Source organism: Ischnura elegans, chromosome X, assembly GCF_921293095.1.
Source record: "Ischnura elegans chromosome X, ioIscEleg1.1, whole genome shotgun sequence".
In the NCBI taxonomy this organism is placed as follows: Eukaryota; Metazoa; Arthropoda; class Insecta; order Odonata; family Coenagrionidae; genus Ischnura; species Ischnura elegans.
This window is the reverse complement of record NC_060259.1, coordinates 84,231,449-84,248,432: the sequence shown is the minus strand read 5'-3', so window position 1 is coordinate 84,248,432 and position 16,984 is coordinate 84,231,449. Positions and strand designations below refer to the sequence as shown.

Below are 16,984 nucleotides of genomic sequence, written 5' to 3'. Positions count from 1 at the left end.
AAACAGGGGATATGCCTCATGTTTTGGTAAGCATCTTTGTAGCTATGGTCACAAAAAATTTTGTCACACAACTGTTTTGCCTTCTCATATGATGCTGGCCACCTCTCTTTAATATCCATTCTGTTGTGATGTAGTCATCAAATGTTCTATTGCTTTACAAGGCCACTCTTGTTTCTGGAGGAAATGCTCCAAATGCAGTCAAATTGGAGACATGGACATGCTGAGTTCAAGAAAACCTACACATACTAACCTATACTTAAATGTAACTATGCATTACCATCCTAGTCAGAAGATCTCCCTTTTTGTGACACTAGTCAAGTGTTAATGCTACATATCAGACTGAGACTCATTCCAAAAATAAATCAAATGTTTGTTGGTAACACTGCTGTGGCATTGAATTTGAAGAGGGAAATCCTAGATGGAACTGAGATAAAAGATAAGTGACGTGCCAGAAAATATGAGGATGATTCCAAGACTAGGCAAACATGATCCTCATTGCAGGGACATTGAAAATACATAATAGCGAGGGCCTTGCAGAAGTGTAAAATGGCATTTTTTTTACATCACCACTACATCTACAGCATCAGACGTTTTGCAGGACGTTCATTAAGAAGAGTCTTGTGGATAATTTGCGTTATATTGGACTCTGAGGGTTGTTGTGCTCCCTCCTTTCCGGGTTTATAACCCTACCAATGGCATTGGTTCACAGTCAACTTATGATATGTTTATTTGTGTTAGGTACATGAATAATTTTTGCATGCATATAAATTTCAGACTCTAAATTGAAATACTCATTTTTTTCTGAGCATTGTCAAATTCATTGAACGAAGCTCTACCGTCAATATTAACGGATTTAATGCATCAACCATTTCCATCCTGAAAATGTGCTCCTAAAAATCCAAGGCAAGGCAATCCAATCCAATTGATTCCAAGCCCTTTGACAAACCTCATTAGCTATTTCTTCAAAATGCATTAGTCAAGGTAATAATTTCCGTGCTAGAAAGACTGTCTATCACAGTTATGGCAACTGTGTTATTGCTTGGAAAGTACGCGTCCCACCAGCTTATAGAACTCCTGTAGAGCTTCTCTGGAATGGCTCATAGAGAGAAATTTATCATTGGAAGTTATTTCCGGGACTTTGAAAGAAACAGCACCTGCAAGAAGGTGTGTTTTTTTGCAACAGGAATGGCAAAAGTAGCAAAACAAGATGTACATATGCGTGAAAAATGTGACGTGGGAATTTGTGTTGTTCCTTGCTTTTAGATATTTTGTGCGAGCTGAAGCTATTAGAGGGTGATGGAATGGTGGATTTACAATAAAAATATCATCTCCACAGCAAAATGTAAAAAAAATGAAAGAAAAGAAAATAAAAAATATTGTTAATTTTGCCAACGCCGGTCCAAAGCTCAGATGTGAAAGTAGGAAGGGAAATATTATTTTATGGTGATAGCATAGGAAAATAAACTTTATAGGAAGTCAATCAAAAGAATCATCATCATCATTAGTCAACAATCCTAAGATTGTTTTGACGCAGCTCTCCATTTCTCTCTCCTATCCGCTAATCTCTTCATAGCTACATATTTATTCTCTTTTACATCCTTTATAACCTGTCCTATATAACTCATTCGGGGCCGTCCCTTGCCCTTTTTCCCTTCCACTTGTCCTTCAACGATTGTCTTCATCAGACCATCGTGCCTCAAAATGTGGCCAACTAAGTTGTCCCTTCTTCTGCTTAATGTTTTTAGGAGGCTTCTCTTTTCTCCCACTCTCCTTAGCACTTCCTGGTTACTCACACGGTCAATCCATTTTATCTTCATCATTCTTCGGTAGCACCACATTTCGAATGCTTCCACTCTTGACTTCTCTGCTGCTGTCAACGTCCAAGCCTCGCTTCCATAGAGAAACATACTCCATATGTAGCATCTGATGAATTGTTTCCTTACTTCTACGCTGGTATTTTCAGCTGTAAGAAGATTCTTCTTTTTGTAGAAATATTTAAATTGAAATCAGGATATCAGTTAATATTTATGTTATAATTTCATTTAAAAATTGCAAATGCAGCTCGATAGACAAAGAATTCAATTCTTTGTTTATATTTTTGTGAAAGGAATAGATATTTATTTTGTAAAATGACTGAAAAAGCCATTGTATGACTGGTCCCTTACTGCAAAGAGGGGTAATATAAGATGAGGGATCCTGGTGCCTGCTACCTGATTTCGAGGGGTAAGGCCTGAGCCCCGTTGGGTTGGGTCCCGAAACTAAGACTTCGCACACCCATGACTGTCATAGAAAGGGGAGAGCATGCAGCCAAATATTTAAGGCATTTGTTCGTTAGCATATGAAAATCTCCGGATATTTCGGACAATCATCTTCCTAGTCAAGAAATGCACTGCTAGATATCTCCAGCGTTAGTAGTAAAAGGCTCTATGAACGAGATCTTACAAGTTCCCCTGAAAAACTTAATTCACTAATTAACTTGTTTCAGTGTTTTATTTTCACATCATTTTCAAGTTGTGAAAACCTCAAAATGCATTACGTGGTGAATGAAGTTTTTCAGTGGAACATGCAAGATTTCTTTCATTCATGATGGATAGGTTCCATCTCATCTCGCCTGAAACTTTCAGTTTCATTCGTAAGCTATAAGTTTGGCCTCTTATTACAAGTTGTAACAAGTATGCTGTTTGAGTGTTCCACCCCTCAGCTGAATTCCCCACTGTAGGTTTACAAGTGACCTTCCTGGCCTTCTTTATAAGTAGGTTATTAAGTATTTGCACCTTTCTTTACAGCACATGGAAGTCGAATTATGTGTTACAAAAATGACTTTGCCTATTGTAATAAATAGAAATATAAAGGCCATTTTACACAAGGCACTTCATTGCACAATCTGATGTACATACGAAGGCTCAATCAAAATTGCATTATGTAAAGCGGTGAATTGCTTGAACACATGCGAGAATGCATGGATGTGAGACGGCCAAGTAGCCCCTACTCTAATTCCGAGCTTGCATTCTTACAATTTCAACAATTTTTTCTGATAATTGTCGCAGTGGTAACCATGAATATTATTCAGAATATTCTTGTGAATTGAGCGAAAATGGGAGCATGGCAGATGTCTCTTTCTCTATCTGGTGTAGCTTATGTGAAAATCCTACTCCAAAGCATGAGCTGCTGCAAAACCTGTCACTAGTCAGCGTAAAAAATTTTAGCCTGGGAAAGAGAGAGTGATTGCCCAATATGTCCTTTGATTGGCAATGTTTTGATAACTGTGGGTCAAGTCTTTTAAATCATCTGTAGCCCCCAGTTGAATGGACTGCAAATTCAGCCGATAGTGTTAATATCATGTCCATTTGGTATTAAACAGTATGGAAAAGGATCAGGTATCGTTTAGTGGCCAGAGATTTAGCCTCTAATGGTGATGTAATGATGAAACATGCGAGTAAATGTACTGAAGAAACTAATAATGAAATTTTTTTCTTCATTAGAATATATTTTTTTACTTTCATTATAGTCTTCTTTTCATTCCAGGTACTTAAGTACATATGTATTACATATGTTCTTATTTGAGGATGTTATTGATTGCAAGTTACTCCTGTCTTTTCTCGCAGTTTACAGTTACCTACTTTTTTACGCTCTTTTAAAATTGCTTACTAAAGCGCAAACTGTATTTTGCTGTATTCTGAAATGCCATTAAATTTTTATAATATAAGATGCTAATGTTTTAGCCAATTAAAATCCATCTCACCAATAAGTAAGGCATGCTTATCCATAACATTCCATTGCGTTATATTAACCCTGGGTTCCATTATGTATTTATGTATGTACTTGTTGAATTTAAAATTGATCAGTAGTTGACTGCATTTGAAAGTGAATTGTCCAGTATTATTGGGAAACAGCTTTTATTTCATCATGTTCATATTTATGTTGGTAAAATTCTTTTGTAGGATCTTTATTCTATCAGGTTGTAATAATCCCTGTAGAGAAGTATTTTACTGGTTGCTAATTTTAAACTTTGAGTAGGCCCAGTTACACAAGTTTGTTATGCTTTTATTGCTTTTTATGACATATTAACTGCTGCCAACATTTATAGTAGAAATAGTAAAAGTTAGGAGAAAATGTTTTGGAACATTCTTAAAAAAAGTGATGATTGAATTTTCATGGAAGGAATTTGCAAATACATACTTGTATCATTACATCAGTGCATAAGGTTGAACACACCCTTATTTGAATACTGAAAGATAAATGCAGGCATTTAGATCGAAAAGAGGTCATGTTATATATCTTTTCATATCTATTTGTTGAGGTTTCTTCAATTCTTATCTCACTGAGGTTTTTTCCCAGCGAATTGAGTTTAATAATGTCTCTGCTCTCCATGGAGCTTGATTGTATTTCTTTCCAAAATTAATTTGTCTCCCATAATTTTGATGGTATAATAATAAACATAGGCCGTGATGATCGTTATTCAGGAAGTAGATCACAATTCAGTAGTGCTGGATTAGTTACTAGGAAGTCCTTGTCTTTAATAGAACGTTTTGGCAATGAAATTTAACTAAATAATCTCTCTCAGTGCGTGGTCTTGCCATGATACTATTGCATTTCTGTGTAGGTTCAGTCATTTAAAGTTTGAATTATTAGCTTCAGGAGGTAAAAATCAGTTTTCCACCTATCCTATCTTATTTATATGTGACTTGTGTTGTTTCAGCACGGATGAATCAGCTTCAGAAAATGTGTTAAAAGCCATCCAAACATTTGCTAGTCTTTGTGGTCGTCTAGAGTTACAAATCCCGCGGGATGCATTTATAACGGCCATTTGTAAAGCCTCCCTCCCGCCGCATTACGCTTTGACTGTGTTGAATGCAGTGCCTCAGGGGGCAGGTTCAGCGAGAGGCAAGTATTCCAATGTATGCCATTGTCTTTGAAGTTGGGCTTCCCGTTTGGCAAACATCTTATTTTTGTACATTTCTAACATTGCAGGGCATTCACGTACCAATAGCCAGGACATGACATCTCAGTACAATCTTAGTGCCTATGGAGATAATGACTATCGACAGCAGGTTGTAGCTGTTGGGACTCCATTACCCACTGCCTCCTTACCTATTGGTGTGTATTCTCTTTTAATTTAGTGTAAAAATCCTAGCTCCTATTGCCTGCATGGATCCTTAGATCCCCTATAGGAAACCAGTAGCATAGTAGCATTATTGTAAGGACATTCCTTTGCTCCAATGTGTTAAAACCTGGTGTGCATTTTACTCTATATGTGTAAGGTCATTGTTGCTTGGTTTTCGTTCAACAGGCTACATATCCAAGTGTGTATTTGTGTATCATGCATGTTTGTTTAGCTCAGAATTGATTGGGCCAAGCTAAGTTAGTTTCATGAAAGCTATAGCTCTGTTGGGTTTAAAAAAAATGCTAATTTTACTATGTTTTACCCTTTTGTTCCTAGTAGCCTGACAACTAAGACATTTCTGAAAAACCAATGATGCTTTGGTTGCAATTAAGTTAAGGTTGGAAGTTAATTCTGGTACACACGATTGTACGTATGTCTAATGTAGTCGATGTTATTGTGTATTCCACATTTTGTCGACCCTACAGTATCTTTTGGAGATTCGTTTCCCCAGTTAATTGTGATAAGGTGCCTGATTCATTGCTGAAAAATCAAAATATGCAGGCAAAAAAGAATGTGTTGCAGTTAGCAATGCATTGCAAATTCTTGCAATGGTGAAATAGCAATTAAATTTCTGGAGAAAATGTCCTTCACATAAAATTTATATTGAAAGTTTGAAATAATATTCCCGTTACTTTTCACTACTTTTGTGACTCTCTTGCTTTATCTTCAACTCTCGATTTCTGTGAACTGATTCTTTGCTCAGGCCTTATTTCTCACTGTGAATATCTTGATCATTTTTCTCCATAAAAACTGTTTCACTTTTTGATTCACAAATAGATGACTTGTTAATATAAATAAATTGGACGACATAAAAATCTGGGATTTCCTTAGGTAAAAACTAGTCGCCTGCCAACTTTGAATCTCATGGTTTGGTAATGCTTGAAGAAAACTCTGAATTTATGATATTTTCAGATTTTATATCTCTGTCCCTATTATAAAGGAAGTTCAAATGTTTAAAGTTAAGAAATATCACTGTGGCGTGTACTGCCGCAGCTCTGTGCTTGACATCACATGTTAGCTTACCTTTTACCCCAGCAAACAGGATGTGGAAAAATCAGCATGGTCTTTTTAATGCTAGTAATATTATGTACATCTTACTGAAAAGGATTATCTTACCACAAAAATAATGTTGAGGCAGTTAATAGATATTGTAAGCAAAAGTTGCTGTGGTCACAAGTGGGATAGAGAAAAATGTTAGACCAATTTAAACATGCCTAGTAGTGGCAAAGAAATGAAAAGCACTTATCGTACTTTGTCAATGCATCATTGACGTGAAAGAAGGTGCATGCAAAAAATTTGTACACTCATACAATCTTGTGGAAGTCAGGGCGGAGATTTGACAGAACTGTTCTCCTCTACTTTCAACTTTAATATGGAGTACAATACAGAATGATATCACAAGGCACAATCCGGGACACATAGAACTATAAACGCACTGAGTATGGAGCGAGGGCCTTCTTCCCTGCTGGTTATAAATAGTTTTGAAGTCCACAGAGGACATCATTTTACTCTTGATTTTCGTGATGGGGTGCGGGTGTAAACTCTCCGCTCCCGTGCTAAAGTTATTCATGAAACAAGATTTCATATCTTGTATTAAGTTTTAAATGTCATTATAAAAGTTCTACTTCAATGGAACTTACCTGTACTCCTGATTTTCTTCTTTCAGGGGCCCAGCAGGGACCTGTTATGCTGACTGCAAAAAACCTCCAGTGTATGCGTGCCTTGCTAAGCCTTGCCCATTGTCATGGAAGCATCTTGGGATCAGCTTGGCATTTAGTTCTTACTACTCTCCAGGTGTGCCTTGGTATTAGCCTGAATGTAGCCTTTAATTGATTTTGCTTAGGAGCTTCAGTTTTATTGGTGATTAGATATACAAAGAGCGTAAAAACTCATTATTGAAGAACTCAGCTTAGTAAAACCACTTGTCTGTTTCCACACGCTTTTATTTAAACCGAACATGGTTTCGGCAACTGGTGCCATTATCAATTTATGGCACCAGTTGCCAAAACCATGGTTGTTTAAATAAAAGTGTGTGGAAACAGACAAGTGGTTTTACTATGCTGAATATCAAAGATTTCCACCGTATCACGCCGGACTCTGTATCTTTCATTATTGAAGAAATTGGCCATATTTTTCTGAGATTTTTAAGCTGTTTTAGCCTTTACCAAATAGCTTCAAATGGTGCCTGTTTTTATGTCCCTAGAATTTATTTTGCAGTTCCTACATATTTTTATTGAAAAACTGATCCTGATTGGAGCACATGCTTCCATATCCTATATTTTTACAAAGTGAAGTTTTTACAATTAGTTTCCCGCTATCATTACCTACTGTTTGAATCCCTCTCATAACTTCATATGTTATGTCCCACCAGTTTGATCAAAGCAATACACAATTATATGCAAGCTCACTTGTAAACAAAGTATTCCGTCATCTGCAATTTCCAAAACATCTGTCGGTAGTAAGAAATATTACTAAAGTCATTATTTCCTTTCGGTTGTCACACTACTGTGCATCTCTCTGCACCAAAAATTCACCAAATTCATTCACCCTGTTAAGCAGACGTTTCAAGCGATCATGCACATGAAGATCGTTGGCGTGATCATTCATTGTGTGAAATCGCCTTTTCAGGAAAGTACTACATTGATCCATGGTGTAAAGATCTTGGCCGTAGCATTTTCAATGAAATTTTTTATGGGTATTCAACCAATCCTGTGTCATTACCGTGTAATCATTTAAGACAGCAAAGGGAGAATAGATAGAATACATTTTACCTTAAAATTTAATTTTTGGGAATCCACTGGCAGTTACACCTCATATGTTCCACTAAATTGCATTTTTTCCATTGCCTCAATGTGTCAATCTGCTCTCTTTTAGCACCTTGTGTGGATATTGGGCCTCAAACCATCGACAGGTGGGAGTCTGAAAGCTGGGAGGACGACTGCCGATGCGAATGCTGTGATTACCACTGCAGTGATGGCCGATCTCCCTGTCCTCTCTGCCATGCTGAGCCGCCTCTTTGAGTCTAGTCAATATTTGGATGATGTCGCCCTGCATCACTTGATAGATGCCCTTTGTAAACTATCACATGAAGCCATGGAGCTTGCATATTCTAATAGGGTATGTTGCTGTACGATCAACATTTTTGTCTTTCTTTTCTTGATTGAAAGAAAAACAGTAGCACAAAGCATGCTTGTGATCGGGTTTGATTCAAATGGAGTCAAATTTCAGCTTCGTGCATACCTTATGACTCATGTGGAATGCAGAAATTATACAATTGCTGACTGATGAGAATTTTGTAGCCTAAGTTTGAGTCATGTGTCTATGTATAAACCTACATCTACAAATCATTTTGATCTATAAACCTACGCTGAGGTCTTAAAAGAGTAGTAAACTGAACAAAAATGAAATTATTTTAGACTGTTGGCTTAAATAATAGCAAAAATAATTGAATGATAAGTTATCATGTTAGTTGGGAAAAGATTAAAGGAAAAAATATTCATGTACACGGAATTTCGCTTGAATTTTACTTTTTGACTTTAGTAGACCTGCTGCATTGCAGTTGCAGTTCCAAAACCCGTTCACTGTCACCTCTGTATTCTCAATGAGAAACCCTTTGCTTCAGGAACCATCACTCTTTGCTGTTGCCAAGTTACTGGAGACGGGATTGGTTAATTTGCCTCGGGTCGAAGTGCTATGGCGCCCTCTAACCAATCACCTTCTTGAGGTGTGCCAGCACCCACACATTCGGATGAGGGAATGGGGTGTGGAGGCCGTCACCTACTTGGTGAAGGCAGCACTCCAGCACAAATACCAGCCACCATTGAGAGAAAACCAGGTGAGGGGGCATCTTAAACCTGTCTGGGTTTCTCGGTCGAAGCTTTCGTGGCGCATGATGACAATTAGGTGTACAGATGTATGGCACATGATGCATGAGGAACTATTACCCTACATTTTGGTGAAATGGAATTTGACAAGTAGTGTTTCAAGTTTACTTGGGCGTCTGCTGTAGCATTACAGATGAGGATCACCAACGGGAAAAAACTTTTGATTAATTTTAGAGGATTTTTCAATGGCGAACCAATCATAAATCAAGAGATATGTTGTCTGTGATCTTCAATTGTATATTTCATATCTCAAATGTGCAATTATTGCTGTGTCCTCGCATGCTGTTGAATACGGCCCAAGGTAAACAGAGATTTTGTTGCACTCAGGCATGTTTACGCCGTGACTAGTCAAGGCCAAACTGGAGAGGAAGGGAATAGTAGAAGTGAAGGCAGTGGGGGAAGTGAAAGTAGAGATAGTTTAAGTCATAGCCAGCCAACCACCTGCGTAGGCGATGTGCCATAAGTCCTTGTTCCTATAACCGTTATGGTGCAATGGCGTGATCGCACACCCATTATCTTCATGGGAGTTCCATGCTCCTTTTTTTCCAAACATCGCAGTGCACGATGATGGTCAGTGATCACAGATTTGCATCCTGCAGCAGCTGCATCCCATGCAACTCATGCAAGACGTGACTACGCGGCATGTGCCTGACAGAGTAGTAGTCAACGTCATATAGTGGTTTTGAAGCATTCGTGCAAACCACTTTTCTGAATCGATAATATTGCAGCCATGGGTCGTGGTTTTCGGAAACCAGTAATTACAAGTAGCAGTAGGGATACGAGTACAATCATGTCATTGCCACTAAAATGATCGTGATTGGAAAAAGAAAACTCTTAATGATTTTGGAAAGCAATCCAAAATATCAGGCAATGTGCGTAAATAATAATAGATCGTTTGAAGTATGTATGTAATGAAAATTTCATGTTTTCCGATTATTCGTGCCGCCTCTCCCCCAGGGATGGCAATTGAAACTAAACGAAAGTCAAACCCAGTAAAATTTCAACAGTTCCGTTGTAATTGTGCAAAATGTATAAACGGAACGAAAAAGAATTAAACCCAGGAAGCTAAACTCAGGGTCGAAACAAAATCGGAGTCAAAATTACTTTGGGTTGAAACTAAACTAAAACTCTGGAACCAAATGAAACAGATAATTTTTTGCTCCAAAGGGACCACATGCTTCACCTTCAAGCAGTTAAGTTTCGATCCACACACCGAGTACGGATGTACGAAGTATGGGCGAATGAATTAGAAGTTCGGCCTACTGCCATTAGATGCATGGGGCACTTATAGTTTTACCATTAGGAGGAGAACAGTGAATGCAAACTGGCCATTTGATTTTTAATCTCAATGTTTTAACCTCTCTACACGAATGTCAAATGTAATAGGTTGAAACTATTCCCTCTTATCCCCCTTCACTCAACTTCTAGGATGGAAACATACCGTATTTCTCCGAATATAGTCCCCCTCTGAATATAGTCCTCCCCTATAGTTTTGAGGCTTCAGTTTCGGGAAAAGTTAAAAAAATGCATTTGAATATTGTCCCCCCCTTTACTTTTACCACAGGCATTTTTGGAAAAAAGGGGGGACTATATTCAGACATATACAGTAACTATGGGCAGTGGAGTTTCAATTAATTTAGTTCTGTTCCTGGGAGTAAAGTGAGGTCCTGTGTCGAAAGTAATCTCTGTGATTCTAATTTTGTGCGGGAACAAAACCAAACCTAGGCCTCGTATTTTTGTTTCTCTCCAGGTCGAATCAAAACATTTTCGTTTAGTTTCACTTGCCATCCTTACTCTCCCCATCATTAGTCCTGATAATTGGGAGTTTGCTGTATTTGTATTGTTGCTTATGGCAACGTGTGATTGAGCATTTGTTGTATAATGGATTTAAGTATTAATATTCATTGAAAATTGTACTCGAATGACTGAATTTTATTTAAAAACCTTCCTTTTACCCTCCTCGCAGAAACTTCAGACGCTGTTACTTGGCCCCTTGTCAGAACTTTCAACAGTGCCCCATGGTGATGTGAGGCAGCGTCAGCTGGAATGTGTTCTACAAGTGCTTCATGGGGCAGGTGAAACCTTGTCTCATGGGTGGCCAATAGTTCTGGGGATAATTGGAGCTGTTTCGGATCATCATGGGTGAGAAACTAATTTAGCCTGAAACACATCCAGTATGTTGTCCTTCAGGCTCACTCTTACATCCTCAACTTCTTTCTTTATCACTGAGTTGTTCTGCAAATTTTCTCCCCTTGATTTAGTTAATCATAAAACATCACAGATTGATTATAAAGAATAGAATAGATATATTGAATAGATTCATGTTTTAATGTGCTTACTGTTAATTTAAAAAGATTCTTGCGTAGCCAGAAAATGTAAGAAATCATGTGTAATGTTATAAAATCTGTGACATTTTAAATCCTTAAATTCCAGCGCATCGCTTACATTTATGCTTGGTATACCAGTTTGTTGTCAACTTTAAAAATGGAATTCAAGTAAATAATGGTCCTAAGGAATGGATTGATGTGAATTTGGAGTCTATTGTGTGAAAACTAGCATTGGCTAAGTCATAAGTATTATAATTACAGTGGAACTTGGTTAGTACGTTTCTGAAGGGACCACGAAAAATGAACGTACTAACCAGGAAAACGTACTAACGAGGAAAGTAAATAATAGCAGTCGGGGTTATTGCAATCAGTGAAAAAGTCGTCATAATTACAATTACTATCAGTAGTTCTCATAGGATCGCCTTCCTGAACTCTTTTCACATTTAAAATCAAGAAAATGAGCGCTACCATGAAAAACAATACCATGTGAATAAAAATCGCAATTTTTCATGGACATCCCGGAGAGGATTTCATGATTACGGCGTCTATCTCCCGTGATTTATCCTATATATATTTACAGAACGAGGACGAGTGAAGCTCAGACAAGTCATTTTTCTTTCTCACAGCGTACTCGGAGAATATAACAACAACCCGGAGTAAGTCAACTGGTTTTTTAAACATCATAAAAATTGGGCAAAATTATATTGACTTTCAAATTACGGCAACAGCCGTAGACATTCGCTTCTGGAACGATACCATTTCGATTGTAAAATCGATCGATATATCAACTGATGGCACGCAAGATTATTAGATTACAACGTAATTACAAGAAAATTTTATATTAAACAGTTGAAATTTACTTTCAAAATTTGTCTAATGTCGTCTGCTTTCGTTCCCGAGATCAAGTATTTTTAAGCTAAGCTTCGCGTGGAGATCCAGAGGATCGTCTGCTCCCGCAACAGTAGTCAAGTAAATACGCACGACGTCGAGTTTATGGAGCAGTACTGTTTTAGATAATGTGGGAATTGTCTAATACCGTTAAGACTCATTTCTTCATCATGATAACTCGTGCAATAGCAACAATTGCCCACTCACGAACTTTGTGCGCAGCAGTGGGCACTCCCAGGCTCCAAAGGCAACAGAAGGTGAGGAGCTCGGGGTGGGGAAAATTGGGGCTTCTTATTGGCTGTAGTTTTTCATAGTCAGACATTCCCAAAAAATGGCCGCATTTTATTTTTCATCACGTCACAAGAATTTAGAAATGCATTTGGATAAATTACGGTAGAAGAAAGAGATGTGGAATGAATGGAAGAATGTTAATGGCTAATAATAATAAATTAAATCATGAATTCAGACGTTTGCGACCCTTAAGAAGACACTAGAGAACGAATTGCGGGTTGCGTCACGGCAAGCAATTGAGCGTACTAACCAGGAAAGCGCAATTTTTTCAAACGTACTAACCAAATTCTTTTACCTGTATTTTGTTCGGTTGGTACCGGGACCGAGGAAAATCGCCGTACTAAGGAGGAAAACGTACTAAGGAGGAACGTACTAACCAAGTTCCACTGTATATCAATCTTAAAGGTTCATGGTCCAGTACATAAAATTCCTGTTGAAATATTGGTTATAATGTCTTCAACTTTCTCTCTCAGAATGAAGTATTTTATTCATGTAAGCGATCTTCAACTTTGATTTTGGACAATGTCATGAATTTAATTTTAGTACCTTTGTCCTTGTCAGAGGTATTGATACCTGAGTTTGAAATAGTGTATTGAAGTAACGGGTCATTCCATTGCAATGTACAGTGAGTCCTCGTTTAACGTCATCTACCGTTCCTGAAAAATGTGACGATAAACGAAATGACGTTAATCGAAGCATAATATCCCATAAAAACAATGTAAAAATTGAATATCGGTTCCTAGACCTTAGAATTCCTATGCGAAAAATTTTTAGCGTATCATATCTGGGGCATTCTTTACGATGGGAATACCAAACTATGGCATAAATACGAGTTCCTGTCTTCATCGACGACAATAGCAGCAGTGACATAAATCCTTCTCCATTTTTGTATCTTCCCGCATTTGCTTTTCGGCTTCGCTATAGTGCGGTCCAATGAATGCTACCATACGCTACAGACCGGGGATCCGGTGCTCCGGTTCATAGGCCCTACCCTCGCTACGAGAATTTCTTTTCGGACCGGTCAGGAGCGAAATCAAAATGGTGCAAATGAGCGAGGGCGGGCAAACTGGGATTATGAAATCGAAGAGATGGTTTTAATTGCGAATTGAGGCGGGCGGGCGTCGCCTGGGCATCATCATCGCTGAAACATCGTCGCAGTAACAGGAACCAAAATTATTGTGAACATTGTTTTCTTGGACATTGTCGTGGAAATGTCTCTGATGCTAAAATTTGCCAAAACCGTAATCGCAATTAACAATATACGCACCGTTTTACACTTTGAATAGACTGACCGTATTACCGCCCACGAAACAAACAACCTGTAACGCCTGCCACTTCGCCTTTTTTCTCGCGCGAAATTTAAAATACGTGACGTTATCGCGAAGCGAAGGGGCGATAAACGAAGCACGGTCGTAAAATTTTCGTGGCGTTATCGCGAAATGACGTTAAACGGGGTGACGTAGAACGAGGACTCACTGTAGTCTGCATTGCAAATGTGTTTCATTTTATTCTACATTGAGTATATTTTATTAAAATCTTTTATTGCCTCCTTAAAGCTATATTTATAAATTGTGAAAAGTCTTATTTTTCGTCACTTTCCATGCAGCCATGAAGTTTGCTTCCCTCTATGACCGAAATTGATAATTCTATCAACTTAATATCACTGTCAATGTTAGATGAGACTTTCATAAATTCTATGCCAAAGTTTTATTTTTAACCTTTATTTTTACTAATGTTATTGTTGATTTTGTTGAGAAAATCTATCTCGTCTATCTTGGCATTGAAAAGTCTCTGAAACTTGTGAATTACTCCGTTGCCTTTGTCTCGACATTTACCGTGTGGTCTCATTGTGCTTTTGAAAATGGAAACTTTTGTTAATATTTTTTTGGGTCAGGATTGTTTTTAATTTTTCATTCAGGCACTACTGGCCAGTTATCTGGCAGCCGCCCAATGTGTATATATGCATAAGAACTTTTAAATAGATTGAAGGCTCGTACTTGCTCATGGTCTCTCTTTAGAACAACTACCTTTTTTCTTTCAGGGAGAATCTTATTCGGATAGCTTTTCAATGCCTTCAACTGGTGGTCACTGATTTTTTACCCGTAATGCCTTGGCGCTGTCTACCACATTGTGTGGATACTGCTGCCAAATTTGGATCTCAGACTCAGGAATTGAACATTTCTCTCACTGCTGTGGGATTGATGGTAAGCTTTAGTTTGTTAGATCGTCAAAGTTACGTGGAGCTATTGGCTTGAGAATTAACATGAGATTATTTAATCAATTTTATTTCAGTGTCTGTGTCAATAATTGTTGGGCTTTTTCTCAGTAATTTCTTTATTGTGTAAATGACTTAGAATTAATTTTTTTTTTGTATTTTCAGTGGAATATTTCAGATTATTTTTACCAGAATCAAGAAAAATTGTGCCAATCTCTGTCTGGTGATTCCAATGTGTTTCCTGACTTTCCTGGGACCCCAAATATGCCTCCTTTTGATAAGCTATGGATGTGCTTATATGCTAGACTCGGTAAGAATTTTAAATTATAACTCACTCTTACCTCTTGTCTTGGTTTGCTTAACCTTGGTATTGTCATTCTTAAAATCTTGAATTATGAGGGAGCCTGAGCAAAGTTGAGTTTTACTAAATACAGTAAAATCCTCTCATTACTGAAATTCAAGGCATCAACATCTTTCAGTTCATTAATGGGAAGTTCATTCCACGGAGGTGATGCAGACACTGTGCTACTCAATATGCTAAGTATATTAGCGGCTGTGGTGCCTTGAAGTCAAGGGTAAGTGGGGTGCTTCCACGTGATTATGCAATGGAATTCATTCAAGAATACATTGGTTAATATTTATCTACTTCAAAACCATGGAACATCTAAGCTAGGTCTAGCTAACTAACGTCATTGTCCGTGGTCAACGATGATAAGATTGGTTTGACTTATGGCTCTTCACTTGATTTTTCAATCACCTAATCTTTGAACACCTTGATGTGTTTTCCCTTTCACATTCTTCATTACCATTTCTGTATTTTTTTATCTGAAGTCATCCTTTTTCATTCTTTCCATCCACTTATCCCTCAAGAATTATCTTCCGCAGCCCATCTTGTCTCAATATTTGGCTGAATAAGTTGTTCTGACCTCTTTTTAAGGTTTTCATTAGACTTCTCTCGTACTTTTCTTAGATCACTGATCTTCATCATTATTTTGTAGCACCACATTCTGAATACCACTTAATGTTTCTATGTAGCTGTTATCATCCATACCTCATGTAACCTAGTGTTATATCAAGGAGACAATTAATTGGGACGTATGTATGGAGTATGCTTCTCCATGGCAGTGTACAGTGAAACCTCGATATAACGACACCCCACGGTGCACTAATAAACACTCGCTATAGCGAATTGTCGCTTTACTGGAGGTGGAGCAAATAATAGCCAATATACCTGTTGCGAACAGATACACAGGAACAGGAGTGGTGCGGCGACAGATAAACATCTATCCGATAAACGTAAGCATAAATCCAGATGAAAGGCGATGTTTTTTTGCATCACTAAATTTCCTTACTCAAATAACGACCAACTATTCAAACAATTTATAAGCGCCGCACTGAATAAAAATCATGCAAAGCATTGTTTTGTCATCATTATATTTATCGAACGACAGTTTACCACATAAATTTGAGACTGAGCACTCCATTAACTTCATTTCTAACAGATCGCTAGCAATTACAGAGGTTAAGGAGTCTTCATGAAAGTCTTCCGGCGGTGAAACCCTCGCTATGGCGAGAGCCAACACCGAAAGGGTCTCGTAAAAACGAATTTTTTAACACGCTTATTAAAGGGTCAATCGACGGTGCATCGGCTATCTCTCGTAATAGCGGGGGTGTCGCTATAGCCCGTACTCGCTTTAACGAGGTTCCACTGTATTTGAGGATGACGTGAAAGTCAAAATGTGTTGTCCACCCCTTAAACTTTGATGAAAAGTGCCGTCTATTTGATTGACATTATGATGTCTCTCCGCTAAATCTAGCTTGTGAGAGTCACTACATTTGTTGACTGTGCATTTCGAAAAGATTTCATTGTAGTAGTGAAATGCATTGCAATGTAGTTAAACCTTGAGCACTTGTGTGAAGGATTGAAATCAGGAATTTGAAATTTATACTGAGCATCATGTCTTCATATTTTTGGCAATTTATACTGTTCTCTAAGTAAATAATGTTTCTAATGCTCTTGCAGGTGACCTGTGTGTGGACTCTCGTCCAGCAGTAAGGAAATCAGCTGGTCAAACTCTTTTCTCTACCATATCGGCACATGGAGCCCTGTTGCATCAGCCAACATGGCAGGCTGTGTTGTGGCAGGTGATTAGTTGGCATTTTTTTCTGATCTTTCCCATGTTTTCATCCTATCACAAATTTCTGGCATGATGTC

The 16,984-nt window shown here is 38.0% G+C and overlaps 1 protein-coding gene across 3 annotated transcripts in view; it reads left to right on the top strand.

Moving 5' to 3' along the window:
- Positions 1 to 16,984, top strand: part of LOC124171827 (protein MON2 homolog) — a 65,642-nt gene that overhangs the window by 11,533 nt on the left and 37,125 nt on the right. For all 3 annotated transcript variants that reach the window (XM_046551176.1, XM_046551175.1, XM_046551177.1), the window contains 9 exons: positions 4,700 to 4,884; positions 4,972 to 5,097; positions 6,831 to 6,958; positions 8,039 to 8,281; positions 8,787 to 8,999; positions 11,015 to 11,190; positions 14,596 to 14,758; positions 14,935 to 15,079; positions 16,793 to 16,914. In XM_046551176.1, the coding sequence (XP_046407132.1) occupies positions 4,700 to 4,884; positions 4,972 to 5,097; positions 6,831 to 6,958; positions 8,039 to 8,281; positions 8,787 to 8,999; positions 11,015 to 11,190; positions 14,596 to 14,758; positions 14,935 to 15,079; positions 16,793 to 16,914 (1,501 nt within the window). The remainder of the gene's footprint in view (positions 1 to 4,699; positions 4,885 to 4,971; positions 5,098 to 6,830; positions 6,959 to 8,038; positions 8,282 to 8,786; positions 9,000 to 11,014; positions 11,191 to 14,595; positions 14,759 to 14,934; positions 15,080 to 16,792; positions 16,915 to 16,984) is intronic.